Source organism: Cydia fagiglandana, chromosome 3 (assembly GCF_963556715.1).
Source record: "Cydia fagiglandana chromosome 3, ilCydFagi1.1, whole genome shotgun sequence".
NCBI lineage: Eukaryota > Metazoa > Arthropoda > Insecta > Lepidoptera > Tortricidae > Cydia > Cydia fagiglandana.
The window spans coordinates 22,823,418-22,839,484 of NC_085934.1; the positions used below are offsets into that span (position 1 = coordinate 22,823,418).

General features: G+C 40.0%; 1 protein-coding gene across 1 annotated transcript in view; it reads right to left on the minus strand.

The window, feature by feature from the left end:
- Positions 1–112: 112 nt before the first annotated feature.
- Positions 113–16,067, minus strand: part of LOC134680465 (uncharacterized) — a 42,270-nt gene continuing 26,315 nt past the window's right edge. The window contains exons 4-16 of the mRNA XM_063539596.1: positions 9,482–9,595; positions 8,800–8,938; positions 7,981–8,096; positions 7,265–7,397; positions 6,228–6,401; positions 5,424–5,554; positions 4,813–4,978; positions 2,172–2,279; positions 1,589–1,697; positions 697–872; positions 593–655; positions 343–534; positions 113–280 (exon numbers count right to left, since the gene is read on the minus strand). Of these exons, the coding sequence (XP_063395666.1) occupies positions 113–280; positions 343–534; positions 593–655; positions 697–872; positions 1,589–1,697; positions 2,172–2,279; positions 4,813–4,978; positions 5,424–5,554; positions 6,228–6,401; positions 7,265–7,397; positions 7,981–8,096; positions 8,800–8,938; positions 9,482–9,595 (1,789 nt within the window). The remainder of the gene's footprint in view (positions 281–342; positions 535–592; positions 656–696; positions 873–1,588; positions 1,698–2,171; positions 2,280–4,812; positions 4,979–5,423; positions 5,555–6,227; positions 6,402–7,264; positions 7,398–7,980; positions 8,097–8,799; positions 8,939–9,481; positions 9,596–16,067) is intronic.

Genomic DNA, 16,067 nt, shown 5'->3' on the forward strand with positions numbered 1-16,067 from the left:
CAGCGTGCTGAGTACTCGCTGGGCGAGGAACTCGCTGCAGTGACGCACGTCAGGGTTAGACAGGTATATGCCGTTGTAAACAAGTAACTCACCAGCCTCTTCTTCTCCTCTTTCATCTCCTTCTGCAGCGAGCTGAGTACTCGCTGGGCGAGGAACTCGCCGCAGTGACGCACGTCAGGGTTAGACAGGTATATACCGTTGTAAACAAGTAACTCACCAGCCTCTTCTTCTCTTCTTTCATCTCCTTCTGCAGCGTGCTGAGTACTCGCTGGGCGAGGAACTCGCCGCAGTGACGCACGTCAGGGTTAGACAGGTATATGCCGTTGTAAACAAGTAACTCACCAGCCTCTTCTTCTCCTCTTTCATCTCCTTCTGCAGCGAGCTGAGTACTCGCTGGGCGAGGAACTCGCCGCAGTGACGCACGTCAGGGTTAGACAGGTATATGCCGTTGTAAACAAGTAACTCACCAGCCTCTTCTTCTCTTCTTTCATCTCCTTCTGCAGCGTGCTGAGTACTCGCTGGGCGAGGAACTCGCTGCAGTGACGCACGTCAGGGTTAGACAGGTATATGCCGTTGTAAACAAGTAACTCACCAGCCTCTTCTTCTCCTCTTTCATCTCCTTCTGCAGCGAGCTGAGTACTCGCTGGGCGAGGAACTCGCCGCAGTGACGCACGTCAGGGTTAGACAGGTATATACCGTTGTAAACAAGTAACTCACCAGCCTCTTCTTCTCTTCTTTCATCTCCTTCTGCAGCGTGCTGAGTACTCGTTGGGCGAGGAACTCGCCGCAGTGACGCACGTCAGGGTTAGACAGGTATATGCCGTTGTTTACCACGGCGCAGGTTAGGCCTTCGACCGCTTCGCCCCATTCCACTGAAAAATAACCGATTGATTCAGTTGCAATGGATTATGAGCACGACAGATCTGAAATGTATGGGAATATCCATGGATCTGGATTCTGGATCCAGGTTCGGATAATTTTATACTAACTTATTATTTGGCTTTACGTATAAATGGGTGTACATCTGTAAAGTTCATCGTTATCGCTTCATCGCTTTCATATGTACCTAAAGTATTACGTAAGCACGTAGTAAGACGTGATTAGAAAATTGTCAAAATTCATTTAGATTAGGTACATACTTAATTTAGGAAGAAATTAAACTAAGTAATCTTAAGCAGGCGTGGCTCACTCCGCGATTTCGTCGCTTTGCTAACAGGTAGCTAAAAGTACATCCGTTCCACCCCAATTCTGGGGAAAGTCATAAGCCGCGCGTGGCGCTGTCGCCACCTAGCGGCCATACGATACCATCGTATCTGTCCTAATCCTGTCCTAACTGTAACAGACGCGTATTGTTAGAGAGTGAGTCTTCTGTACCTTGTACTATTATTTATTCTGTGTCTTAAGCTAAAATGAATGTTAAGTTAGATAAAAGTTTTAAATCTGGCATGCCTCATGAACATCACCGTGACGTTGCCAGTGACGAGATCCATGCGTTTGTCCATCATTTTGCATTTGTGCCACCGAGTGGGTCAGGAGTTTTTCCGCTACGTTTACGTTTTGAGACCAAACAAACATTCAAACAACATACTGGGATGCCTCATAAAGAGGAGAGTGACTTTGCCAGTGACTAGATCCATGCGTTTGTCCACTATCTGTGCCACCGAGCGAGTCAGGAGTTTCGCTGCTGCGTTTACATTCTAGGAACAAACAGAGATTTTGAGATAGCCTAGTAGATTAGTTATGATTATCAATATGAGAATCCTATTTGAGTGACACTAACGGTATTATTAATTTTTAACCAAATTGGGGAAATCTGCATGATGTAACTTTTACAAATTATAGGATTAACGATCGATAACGATAACGAGAATTCCCATTATTCCTGAGCTGAAACTTCACATATTTGTATGGTGCCATCGAGCTGATCTGATGATGGATACAGGAGGTGGCCAAGTGCCATACTCTCTGTGATAAAATAACACAACCTAATTTTGTTTGGGTTTGTTAGAATTGCTTCAAGTACTAGTGTCCTCAAGTGCCTGTTGAGTGTTGACAGAAAAGTACAATCAGCGATAATAGCTTGTATCAAAAATTATAATATTGACAAAAAACTTATTCTCCTATTAAGCTGCTCATTTGCGGTTCTATTTCATAAAAATAATATTAGGTACCTCCAACAACTTGCGCCGCTCAGGCATATACTGTGGGTTGGCCACGGGCTCCGTGAGGTCTTCCAGTTTGTCAGAAAACGTCAGCTCGGCTAACTTCGTCATGGACGGCTATAAACAAATACGTATGATACCTGAGGTGGTGTGTAGCTACTACCTAGTCCCCCGTCTGGGTTGTAGATGAGCATACCCAGCCGCAAAATTGCATGGCCACATTATGAATGAACTAAATCTTAAAGCGGCCATGCAATATTGCAGCTCGCTATACCAAAGAGAATAGAGTGCATAGAGACGGATACTATAGTTCAAAGGTATGGTGGAATCTTTTCGAGCAATGGCGCCATAACCTTCAGCCTACTTTCGAGTAGATGGCGTTAATATGTACCTATGCTAGTTTTAAGGTATATCTATGGGCCAATAGTTGCCTGAAAATAAATGTTTTCATTCATTCATTCAATATTAATATTTAACAATCACACATATCAGTGAAAGAATAATGGTCGAAGTCTAGCTGCGTTCTAACAGCGCGGCGCGCTCATTCTTTCTTCCGTGGTTCTAACAGTTTTAATCGTCTGTCGAAAGATGGCAGAAAATGTATTGTAGCTACATAATTTTACCATGATAGTAACTCTGTATTTCAAATTATCTTTTCACCTCAGCAGCTTGAACAAGGGTACTTTGCTTCTTAAAAACGGTGAGCAAAATGCGATTTTGCTCACTGAGTGAGACAAAATGTCATTCAAGTGACCTTTATAGTCAAATGTTATGTTATGTTGTTCACTGAGTGAGACAAAATGAGTGAGCAAAATGCGATTTTGCTCACTGAGTGAGACAAAATGTCATTCAAGTGACTTTTATAGTCAAATGTTATTTCAACATGCGGGGTCTAATACAAGTTCGATATACTTGGGTTCTATTATCTCTGTCCCTCTAGGTATGTTCTCACTGCTTATTAGGGTGAAAAATTTTGTGTACTACACGAGATCAAAGTTATTTACATCTCGTGCGCTTTTGTATCCTTTACTACGCTCAAGATTCTAAATTAGATTCACGAGCGTAGCGAGGATAGGATAGGTATAGGATCTTTCGCTTGCACGGGACTCAAAATAAGCACTCGAAGAAATATCAAACTTTGATCTCTTGTTGTACAAATAACTATTGCCTACATCTAAACAAAAGTGAAATGGCAAAATAGTAGTCGAGGATAAAAAGGGTGTTTATGGTTGATTTAACTCTGCTTTTCACTTCGATTGCAAGGCAAATAAACAGTGTATAATATAATTGTATAGTATCGCAGATATTACCGTTGCCAGGGAGGTTTATGAATTATTGAGCAACTTTTACTATGGAACTAATCCTGAAATCGGCTGGTTCATTTTCTATGAGAGGGTAAATTTTTTTCGCGATTTCGGGGTTGGTCCCATAGTAAAAGTGGCTCAGTATAATCCCAAAACCTCCCTGGCAACGGGAATGCAGTTATTTTTTGGCCACCGTGTAGGTGTTCGGAGTACCGGCTGACTAACAATAATTCCTTAGTCTTGTTGTTCCCGATTAATTAAATAAAGGTCTGCTTATCAGGCGTGCGAAACTCCTGACTTCGGCCAAACTCAACTCCGTTCGGCTCAGCATTGCTCCGAGCAATTATTAGGGTTGACACAACCTGACGTCCCTTTGCATGCACGACCACAGATAAGATAATGGCTTGAATTTTAACAACCCTAAATAGCCGAAACGGATAGTGCCTTATCCCTAAGGGAAAGGGACAACATGATTCGATCCTGAATCACTGTCAAACTTCGGTTTTATAGGAAGTTTCCTTTCTGTACGGTAGTAAGTAATGTAATAAATAATGTAATGTAATGTAGGTAATAATCCTTTATTTCAGACAGTAAATTGCATTATTTTCTACAGTTCTTGCGTTTTTTTTTCTGTCTGTGTGCCATTTATTGGCATAAGGCCTCCTCCAACCTTCTCCATTCCTCTCTATCTTTGGCAACTCTCGCCCATGTGGTTCCTGCTGTGGCTTTGATGTCGTCCACCCATCTTCTAAATGGTCTACCTTTTTTCCTTTTCTTATGGCCTATGGTCGAAATCGATAAAGAACTGGTTCACAGGCCATAAGAAAACGGTAGTAAGTAGGTACTTTTATTTATTCTGTGGCTTTATAAGCTTTGTCTATTGTATTGTTAACACGTTGATTGCCACATCACGCGACGTCGCGTGATGCAGTCCATTACCCTGTGGCCGATGACGCGATGTCGCGTGATAAAGCCATACAATTTTGTTCGCGCCGCAAAATGGTGGCCGTAGCGTATTGGCTTATGGCATTAGTTTTGGCCACTAGAGAAGGGATTTATCTATTCGACATTCGTTGGCCACCTCGGTATGTTCGCCATTTTTGGCTTGGCAATGAACGTGTTAAATGAAAATCCACGTATTATCCCTACTTGTTTATTTGTTTATTTGTTTGTTTAGGATCACCAACAGAAGATACAATTTACATACTAAATATAAGTAACATACTAAGAGGGCACATTTATTATTGCTTCCCCACTTACAGGCAATCACAGCATGCATTAAGTATTATAATGTTTAATTTACACATTTAAGTTAACACTCAAAAAAAGACTAACTAAGTACCTACCATTGGTGTAGGAGGTCTGTGGCGCGCACTCTTCAAGTCCTGCTCGGTCGTGTCCTCCGGCGGGATGACCGTGACCTTCCCGAACTGTATGGATGCTTCGCTCTGACTCTTTTGGTGTTTGGCCAGCTCCTCCGTCAGAGCGCGCCAGCGTGGCTCCTTGGAACCGCTGAGGACAAAAAAATGAAAAATTTGTATATGTCGCTACGCCCCTTTGAAGCAGTTATTCAAAAAGTATAGACAGGCGTAGCTCACTCCGCGATTTCGTCGCGTCGTTACAAGTACAATTATTGGCCTACAACAATTTTGGTGACTAGCCCTAGTAGATGCCACGCACGGTCCTCGCGCTTCCGCTACCTAGCGGTCATATTTGTTGTAATAGACGCGTTTTATTAAAGAGTGGACCTTCTGTACCTAGTACTATTATTTATTATGTCGTGTAGAAAATATCATCAATATCAAAGCAACTGGGTATTACAGTATACACACAAACAGACAGACGCGGCAGGGGACTTGAAGGAAGTGTAGTGATCAAAGTGCTGGGAGGCAGTCAAGGGATTAAATACACATCCAAGGCAGCGCACAAAAATTAGAGTAACCCAGAAAATTCTTACCGTTTCTTCGGTGGTGGACGGTAATCCCTGAAGAACGAGATGGCGGCATGCTCGCGCACCGAGCGTTCCACGTCACGCATGACCGCGTGCGTGCGGCGGCGGGCGAACTCCATCACCACCGTCTTCAGAATCTGTACACAACATATATTAACTCACATTTATAGACAGGTCTATCGCGAATTTAAAGTTTTTATTTTACACATATGGTCAGACAATTATCACAAACAAAGTGTGTTGCTGTTATTAGTTTACCTGTTTCTACATTTACTTGGCGTTAAGCTATATATCTCTTGACAACCTATTGGTATTACTTCGTTATTTTCGTGGCCATAGAAATCCCCATAAGGAATTTAGAAACCTTTTTTTTGTCTCTTTTTCTTTTTTTTGCACTGCTGACCCCCAGATTTCCCACATCTTTTTTTGGGAACTTGACATCCGCACATCACGGCGCGATTCGGGAAATGGATTAGACATTCACTACATATGAAATAGTAACGACATGTGACGTTCCAAGAATTCATTTCCCGAATCGCGCCGTCAGTGAAAGTATCGAAAATAATGGCTGACGACGATATAATAAAGATGATGTCGATAGAGGTGGTGATGATATTTATGATAAAGGTCATTAATGTCATTATAGTAAGAAAAATATTGCTAATAAAAAAAATCTTTCATTCATTCATTCATTAATTCATTCATTATAGTTATGGTTATCATAACAGAGGTCGTGATGATAATGTTGTTTTGTTACTTGTTCTTTTATTTTTTGCCACGAATAAACGCTCTCTATTCTATTCTACTTGCCTCCTCCAAAACCTTGACCGGCGCCGATGGTAGCACCACCCCCATGTCCATACGAATCCGCGCCTGGCCGAGGTTCACCAGATTGTCGCCAGCGGTAGACATGGCCGTGCCCATGGCTTCAATGGCCGCCTCTTGAGCGTATTCGGGGCTCATGCCTTTGGTGCCGCGTTTAGACTACAAGAAAAGTAAATTAGGAATCTTATTCAACAAACCAACCAACAGCGGTTTTTAGTCTGCCAACAAACCGCACTGTGGTTTGGCAGAAGATTTTATGTATTTAGATGTAAGTAGCTAAGCTTTATGTTATTATGAAATTGACCGTGATTATTTAGAAATTAATCAAGAAACCAACAACTATAGTTATTGCATTGAAATAAATGAATATTGAAGACCCACAGTAAGGCTTGTATTGTGGGTACTCAGACAACTAGGTATATTTATCATTAAATTAGGTAAGTAACTTTAGTGCTCAACACACAACTATGGGACAAATTCAAGTTCCAGTAAAATATGTATAAGTATTTTTCAGATTATGTTTAGTACCTATATAATATAGAAAGAGCTAATTGTATCAAAGCTACAAAATAAATGTACTTAACAAGTAAAAATCATAAAGGCTCGTTGAAAATCAACGTTAATAACTGGACCATAGTTACCTGATTTTACGCTACCTAATAAAACGGTTGAGAATATGACAATAATGATAAGTTAGGCTGATGATTTCATATTTATAAATAAATAAATATTATAGGACATTCTTACTTTCTTACACAGATTGACTAAGTCCCACAGTAAGTTCAAGAAAGCTTGTGTTGTGGGTACTCAAACAACGATATATATTTAATATATAAATACTTAAATACATAGAAAACAACCATGACTCAGGAACGAATATCTGTGTCACCACACAAATAAATGCCCTTACTGGGATTCGAACCCAGGACCATCGGCTTCACAGGCAGGGTCACTACCCACTAGGCCAGACTAGTCGTCAAAATAGGATTGTCAATGTAGCGGTGGTTGAGCTCAAAGTGTACCCTTTCAAATTCGAGGCCCATCTTCTTGACAAGCCTAGCCGCTTTAGCACTTCTACCGTGCGATTCCTTCAGGTTGTTCAGTCTGATGCACTGCAGCTCTAGATCAGTATTGTAAGCGTGCTTCTCTGCCTTCCTGGTTACGAAGATAACATAACATTACTCTTTATTTCACTCCTTTAAGATTAACCCTTTATCAAGCCAAGGGATGTACATTACATACTGCACTTCAAACATGTGATCTATTTTCGATGAGTAAGACTGACATTTGATTATCGGCTTTGAAATATCAGCCTGGTAAAGGGTTAAATAAACACAATACAAATTACAAATTTTAACACTTTGACCTCAGCCCAATATCAACCTTCGTCCAATCCAAGTTCACGGTGGTTCACGATGACCCATGATAACTTATCATTGATAAGCGTGGCGTTCATAAATTAAAAATAGACAGCCCATTGATATATACTCAGGATGGGCCTCGGAAAAGCGCTAGGAAGCTCATGATGATGATGAACAAGGAGCCAGGAGCAACCCTCTACCCTTCTTCCTACATTTCACACACGCTCCTTAGAGCTGATATAGACGGCGCGCAAATTCGCATGCGATTTTAGTTACATTGCGGACTGTCGGTTACGTCCAATTCAACCGATCCATGTAAAACCGCAATGTAATGAAACTCGCATGCAAGTTCTCGCATCGTCTAAATGAGCCCTTACTTAATCCTCCTCTGCGCGCCAGCATTCATGTCCTCCGAGTATATCTTGAGAAGCAGCGCCTCTTCTTGTAGCTTAGCGTTCTGGGCTTGCACGCGCGCGTTCCACTTTCTGTTGGCCTGGCAAATTGATTTCTCGATAAATATTGCAACAGAAAGGCTTACAAAAGTTACAGGCAATAACTTGCAATGATGTTTGGACATTCGGGGCTTAGAGCATTTAGTAACTGGAGACGTCAGGGCTGGCATTTTCTGTACGAAACAGTCTGCCGATTTTTGCGGGGGAGGGGACGTCAAACGTATTGCTATTTCTACATGATTGTACGTACTTAACGTACGAATAGCCATGTCAGTCCATACAAAGAAGTTTGCACAATTGTGCAAGTTTTTCGGCAGAGGTGTAAGCTCTGAAAGGCGACTCCAGTTCTCTAAGATTCGGGGGCTGAAAATATTTATTACATTTCTAGAAATGGTGTTTTTAAGCTTTTCAATGGCGTATTTGTCAGATCCGGACAAAACTTTAAACAGGCCTGTATACTGAGTTTTCCCTACCTTCAAATAATTATTTATTCTATTCAGAGCCCACTCTGTCCCACTGCTGAGCAAAGGCCTCCCCCCTCTTCTTCCACTTGTCTCTGTTTGGCGCTATATCTGGCCAACCTCTCAAGAAGGAGTTCAAGTTATCCCGCCATCGCCGACGAGACCTGCCGGCTCCCCGGTTAGACTCGTGGGGCTTCCACGCTGTGGTTAACTTGGCCCGCAAGTCGTCCGGCATTCGGCAGACATGACCTTCAAATAAGCCATTGGTGAAATGGAAACGAACCTCGCTCTCCACAAACTTGATCCTCGCCTCCCTCTCCTGCCTCAGCCGGCGCAGGCGGTTCTTCTCGTTGGTCCTCCACTGCCGCACCATGGTGATCTTCCTCTTCAGTTCCAGCTCAGCCGCTGCCTCTACCCGCTGCCTGTTTTAAGCGTTAGCTTTCTATAGTATGAGGAAACAATCTTTAAAAAAATTGAATAAAGCTTAAAATGGTATTAAAATTTAAGGATACATTGCTTGTGATGATCATTACATTCATTACAATAAAATAGATACCTACTGCTATTGGATACAATGTTTGTTAAAAAATAGTTAAAATACATTTTTTCACAATCATATCTTCCGTGGCAATTATATAGGCCTTTTGTCCTTCAGTTAAGTGCACCTGCATGAAATAAGATCTTTTTCGAGCAAATGAGATAAAATAGTTATTCACGATACAAGTGCAGAAAAGAGGAAATTCGAAACGAGTGGCGATAAATTACAACACGACCATTCATAATAAAAAAGGAGTGTTTTAAATCGAGGCGAGTTGCGAAATCGACACGAGTACAAAAACTACTGAACGGATTTTCATGCGGTTTTCACCTATTAATAGAGTGATTCTCGAGGAAGGTTTGTGTATAATTTGTTAACTCGTGCGAAGCCGGGGCGGGTCGTTAGTACAAAACAAACCAATACCAACTTGATACGGTTCTCCTTCTCGCGCACGCGCTTCGCTCGCTCCTTGCGCATGCGCTCGTTGTATTCCTGCAGGTAGTTCATGCGCATTTGGATCTTTAGTTCTTGTTCCTTTGCTCTGTAATTCATTAAAACAATTATTTTTCTGTCATAATTTTTAGGGTTCCGTACCTCAAAAGGAAAAAACTGAACCCTTATACTATAAGACGCACGAGTGATCCTATAAGGCTTATAGGATCACTCGTGCGTCTGTCTGTCTGTCCGTCTGTCACAGGCTATTTTCTCGGAAACTACTGGACCAATTTTTAAGTTGAAATTTGGTACACATATGTAAATTAGTGACCCAAAGATGGACATATTTTTTTTATAATTTTTAAATACATAGGTTCGTAGTTATTTAAGAAAATAGCCAAAAAATGACCATTCCCCCCACTTTATCTCCGAAACTACTGGATCTAAAATTTTGAAAAAATTACACATAGTAGTTCTTTACCTATAGATGACAGGAAAACCTATTACAAATGTGCAGTCAAGCGTGAGTAGGACTTATGTACGGAACCCTAGAAACGCGAGTCCGACTCGCACTTGGCCGGTTTTTTTTTCTGTTAAATTGACTTGACGGCAATCGGGCAATCATTGGATTCATGGCCCAAGGCCATGCAAGCACCATTGACATATATCTAAGGACAGGCCTTACGGACAATTAATTATATCTCTACGTATATAAAATTTTAAATACCTACGATATTTTATGTGTAGGTAAGTACGTCAAGAGCTCTTTAATATAATCGTACCGACCGAATAACGCTAAAATAAAGGATTACTCGCTACATCTATCTTCATATAACAACAAAAATCCTGGTGTAAAAGTACTTATAAATAATTCATCAGTCAGTCATTATAAATAATTCAGTTGACTAAGCAGCTAATGGATGTTTTGGGAAAGCGACTGGGAACTTTTTGAAACGAACGGTTTCACAAATTAATATCACACAACAACGGCTACTTAGCGTATCTAACGATTGACTGTGAGCTGTGTACAGGTAGCCTTACCACGAGTTTGACACTGACATATTCGCTAGCGTCTGTGTAACTTACTTTCTAGATATAGAGAGTAAGTTACGCAGACGTTAGCGAATATGTCAGTGTCAAACTCGTGTTCTAACTGTCATGTTGGTTGGAGTAAGAACCTATAATACAAATTATTGTGTTGAGATGCCACTTGATCATTCGGTAAAATGAAATTATGAGAATAATTGGTTGCGGCACGACATTCGGTAATAGTTATTTACGATACAAGTGCGAAAAAGAGGAAATTCGAAACGAGTGGCGATAAATTAAAACACGACCAAAGGGAGTGTTTTAAATCGACACGAGTTGCGAACTACCTATTCGCACGTGTATCGTACAACGTTTTACAGTACATATGGCCCTATAAACTTTTGACATCGCACGAAAAGTGCTATTTTACGCACTAGTGCGGAAAAATAGGACCATATGTACTGTAAAATTATTTTCGGCAATGTTTTAGAAAATCATTGAGACGCAGCGAAAGGGTTAATTTTGTCAAGCAAGCCTGCTACGAGGCTAGGGCGTAGCGCGTAGCTTGCGATTAAATTCTTCGCATCGCTTGCAAAGAAGTATCAGGAGGCGTATTCAGATCGTACTAACAGGTCATGAATTTGATCTGAACTTGTAATGGATAAGTAATGATTTTTTAGTGTAAAAAGTGTAATTTCTTTGAGAAAATGAAGTACGTGATGTTGAAATTCAATCGATATCAAAAACCGATTGCTTCTGGTGGACTAATTCCTCGTAAAAACAGCAGCACTCTTAACTGTCCATCAGTGGACCCTATTACCAAAGGCATAAGGTCCACCGATAGACAGTTAACACTATGGACGTTCTTAACTAACCAAGAATGGATCTTATGTCTTTGGTATAAGGTTTAAGGACTGTCAGTTAACACTTCACTTGCGGACGGTATAATCCCGGGAACACGGAAATTGGAACAATTACGTTCCTAGCTCCAATCCTGGCTAATTGCATCACAGATGTGCCGGATCACTCATATTTGTACCTAATGGCTTCCGCTATTGCTTATCTCTTTAAACAAAAGTAGACATGCTGAGGGGCTAGCCAAGATGACAACCGTTTATCGACAAACGCACTAAAAAAATAAAAATATTATATTGGCAGGAAGTTGCGCAGGATCGGGACAGGTGGCATGCTCTCGTTTCGGAGGCCAAGATTCACTTTGGATCGCTGTGCCAAAATAGTTAGTTAGTGAGTTATATTGAAATTAGTGTTATTGAGAATTCAAGTCCTTTGAGTCTATATATGATGAACTGGACTCGTTTTTACGATAGGGTAAAAGTGGGATAGATGCCGAAGGGGGATACATGCCTCACTTTACACGTAGCAACCTGTGCGAACAATAGGTCTGCGATTTTTAGTTCAAATGCAAGCTTGCCCCCTCCCTCCCGCCGGTCAGTGCCGAGCGCTCCGAGCGGAGGGACGTATTGCTAGCTATGACGCGGGAAACATTACACGACGAAAATTTCGTGGATTTGCATTACGCCCAATTCGGCTTCAGGCCTGGCCTCTCAACTGAGAGTGCTATCCTCTGTCTCAAGCGGACCGTCCAGTATTATACGTCTAGAAAAACGCCAGTCTTTGCATGTTTCCTGGACTTATCTAAGGCCTTCGACCTCGTCTCGTATAAGGTCCTATGGAACAAGGTTGAGGAAGTAGCAGGGATGCCGACAGAGGTAACCTCTCTTCTTAAATATTGGTACCATAACCAGAGAAACTGTGTGAGATGGGCGGGTGTTCTTTCGGAGGAGTACAGGTTGGAGTGCGGTGTGAGACAGGGGGGGCTTACGTCTCCCCGGCTTTTCAACCTGTACATCAATGGTTTGATAGAGGAGTTGAGCGGCACCAACGTCGGTTGTTCGGTTGATGGAGTTTGTATTAACAACATCAGGTATGCAGACGACATGGTGCTGCTCACGCCATCTCTCGGCGCATTGCAAAACTTGCTCGGTGTCTGTGAGAGGTATGCAGTGGACCATGGGCTCAGATACAATGCTAAGAAGAGTGAATTCATAATCTTCAAGGCTGGTGCTAAGACGTACGAGGTTGTGCCACCAATTGCTCTGTGTGGCACCCATTTAAACCGGGTTAAGCATTTTAAGTATCTGGGCCACTGGGTCACTGAAGATCTCTCTGACAATATGGACATAGAGAGGGAGCGGAGGGCGCTGTCTGTTCGCTGCAATATGTTGGCTCGGAGATTTGCAAGCTGTACTAGAAAAGTAAAACTAACGCTATTTAGGGCATACTGCCAGTGCTTTTACACTTGCAATCTCTGGGTCAATTATACGCAGAGAACGTACAGCGCACTCCGGGTGCAATATAATAATGCACTTAGGGCGTTGCTGGGGCTTCATCCGAGGTGCAGTGCTTCGGGCATGTTTACGGAGGCGGGGATTGACGGCTTTCATGCGATCATGAGGGAGCGCGTCGCCTCATTGTTAGAAAGGATGCGGGGGAGCCCCAGCAGCCTTCTAAGGGTGTTTGCCGACAGGTGGGATTCACCCATGCTTAAAAAATGGATCGGCCTTCATTTGACATTCGTAAATTATAATTGGTAATTTTTAAATTTTAACTGATGACATGTTTTTATTATAATTACTATTTAACCTTTTTTAATTTAATTTTTATTTTTTTTTATTTTATTGTCGATCGATTTTTTAACTTTTATTGTTATTATTTTAATGTTTTTAATTTAATTTATTTCTGTAATTCGCAATTCAATTATTTAATTTTATTTTTACATGTATTTTGTTGACTGTTTTAATGAATTTATGCTCATCCGGTTGTGTCTGTGTTTTGTGACTCTGTATTTTATTAACAATAGTCTTAAGTCTTGCTTTGTACAGATACTAACACTTTTATGGGCTTTGGCTGAAATAAATGATTTTATTATATTATCATTTATTTATTTTTCTTCTTAGGCTAGGTCATTTATAACATGAATGCCCTGCCCCGCTGCTGGCGGCACCCTAGGTTAGGTTTTTTATAATGTGTTTATACTTATTATATTATTATTATTACGTTAAATCTTTGCGCGCTCGGAACTTTTGATGTGATAGGGTAAGTATTTATATTTTTGTTATTGTGGTCTGTATATCTCTTGAATATTTATTTTCTAATGTTACTTAAGTACTTTTTAACACCATGTTTTTATTTAAGAATAGGGCGTCTATCACATCGTAACAGGATTGATGCCCTAGTTTTTGTGAGTATAGATGCCATTAAGGAAATCTATCCTACTCTTAAGGGCATCTATCCCTCATTGTATTGTAATAAAAAATATTTTCTTTTTTTATACAGATGCCACGAAAGTACGTGAAAAAAGCCGGGGTGCGACCCCACGGACTGTGGACAGAGTCTTTCAGGACCTTAAAGATAAAAAATGTCCCATAAATGAAGTAGGCAGCCAGAAGTAACGCTGAGAGTTACGGAATTCCATCTAGGACTTTAAGACCTTTCACGAAAAAAGTTTTTAATGGTGCCATTCAGCTAACGTTGAATAAAGTATTAAAAAATCAAAATATTCTTTCATTTATTTCTTAGGGCAACTATCCCCCGGATCAAAATATGTCTGGGGCATCTAACCCATACAGTAGGCATCTATCCTCTCACGTGAGGTTTTTTTTGTTACATTCATTATTTAACAACGAACATCCGCAGAATCAAATTATCTTAATAAGTTTCTTCGTTAATACATAGACTAATAATAAAAAAATGTTTGAGGCTATTCAAAGCTTATCTTCTGCAAAATAATTGGACATTTGAAAAAGTGGGGCAACTATCCCACTTTTACCCTAGTCGAATCCTTTATTGAAGTTCTTTCTGCTCCTAAAACGCTCAGTCAGCAATTTTGTATGTTTTATCTAGGCAAATACAAATAACAGTAAAAAATAGACGTTCTTGTATGATTTGTGTAAGTATCGTATCTTACACATCAATATCACATGAAGACAATTTCATGATGAACTTTTTATATTTTATCTTATTTACCTATTTTACATAATTAAATATATTAGAAGTAACATACACCAATTTCCAATAAAAATATTTAAAAGTGCACGTATTACACAAAAACACAACAATATGTTGGACTCGACATGTTGTCGACTTGCTAAATCCAACAAAACGGTATCCGTTGCGGGGCCAGGTATCTATAATAAACTACCCGACACCATTAAAAATATTGAAAATGACCTGACATTCTACTCCGAATTAAAAAAATGGCTAACCAGAAATGCATTTTATGACATGTCAGAATATAATAATTATGATTTAATTGTTACTTAATTTAATATGTTACTTATTTGAATTGTATTGATTATTTTTATATTGTTTTATTTTATTTTAATGAATTGTAATTTAATTGAAATGGACCTAATTAATGAATAACCCTTTTGACATGTAAAGTTTGTAATTTTATGAATAAATGAATATAAATAGTTTTCTGATCAGGACTCAAGTCATTACATAAGTAGGTATATATTAGATGTTACAAGAATTTAAGCAAATTTAATTTAATCAGTCAATATTGTTGGGAATACAGATGGAATAAGGAGGGGTGGGTACAGAAATTGATTAGCGCATTATATTACCGAATTATAATATTACACCGATCTTTGAAATGAAATGAAAACATTTATTTTCAGGCAACGATTGGCCCATAGATAAATACCTTAAAACTAGCATACATATTATTACAAAATATATCTTAAAACTAAAAAAACAATTATGGTTGCGACGCAGTTCGCAACCCCGCAGTGTCAGTGTGATCTTTAGAAAAATTACACATGATTCAATAAATACGTTCCAACAAGTAAGCCTCCGCTTGAAATATAAAGCTACCAGCTTTCACAAAGCGAGCCCCATATATTTCAACTCTCAACTTACACTCAATAACACTCAAACCATATGAAATATGACGATCTATAGCTGTTCTACGTCTACACTAGAATCAATCTACGTTGCCGATGGTACCCTTAATGCAAGCTCCATACACAACCGCCTAAAGCAACTCCGAACCTTATCACAAAGGTATAAGACTGATAATCAAACGTGTGACATGGAATGTGTTCCTAACTCGATTGTTCCGAGATTGCTGTTTACTTCAACTTTATTAGATTTTACAAGAGTGCTGTGGTTTATTATAAAGTTTCTTGTACTGGAGCTGAAGGGAAAATAATTGACTTTCGTAATGGAATGTCTTTAGCACTGGACCTGAGATTTATCTTCGGAAAAGGAAATTAAGTGGGCGTAAAACCAGGAAATTAGAAAGGAACAAAATATTACGCCTCCGCGCGAAACTTGCGACGGAAGATAAAAATAACTTTAAAGAGCATACAACTTCTGATTAAAATTTTGGTAGTCAAATCTCCCGGCTATATCACTAGGTAGCTATTTTAAGTATACTACAATTATACCTACTGCTATTGTATATGAAGGATTTCGTGATTTCTATCAAGCCAAGCCCCCTTATCATTGAGCCAGTCTTGGAA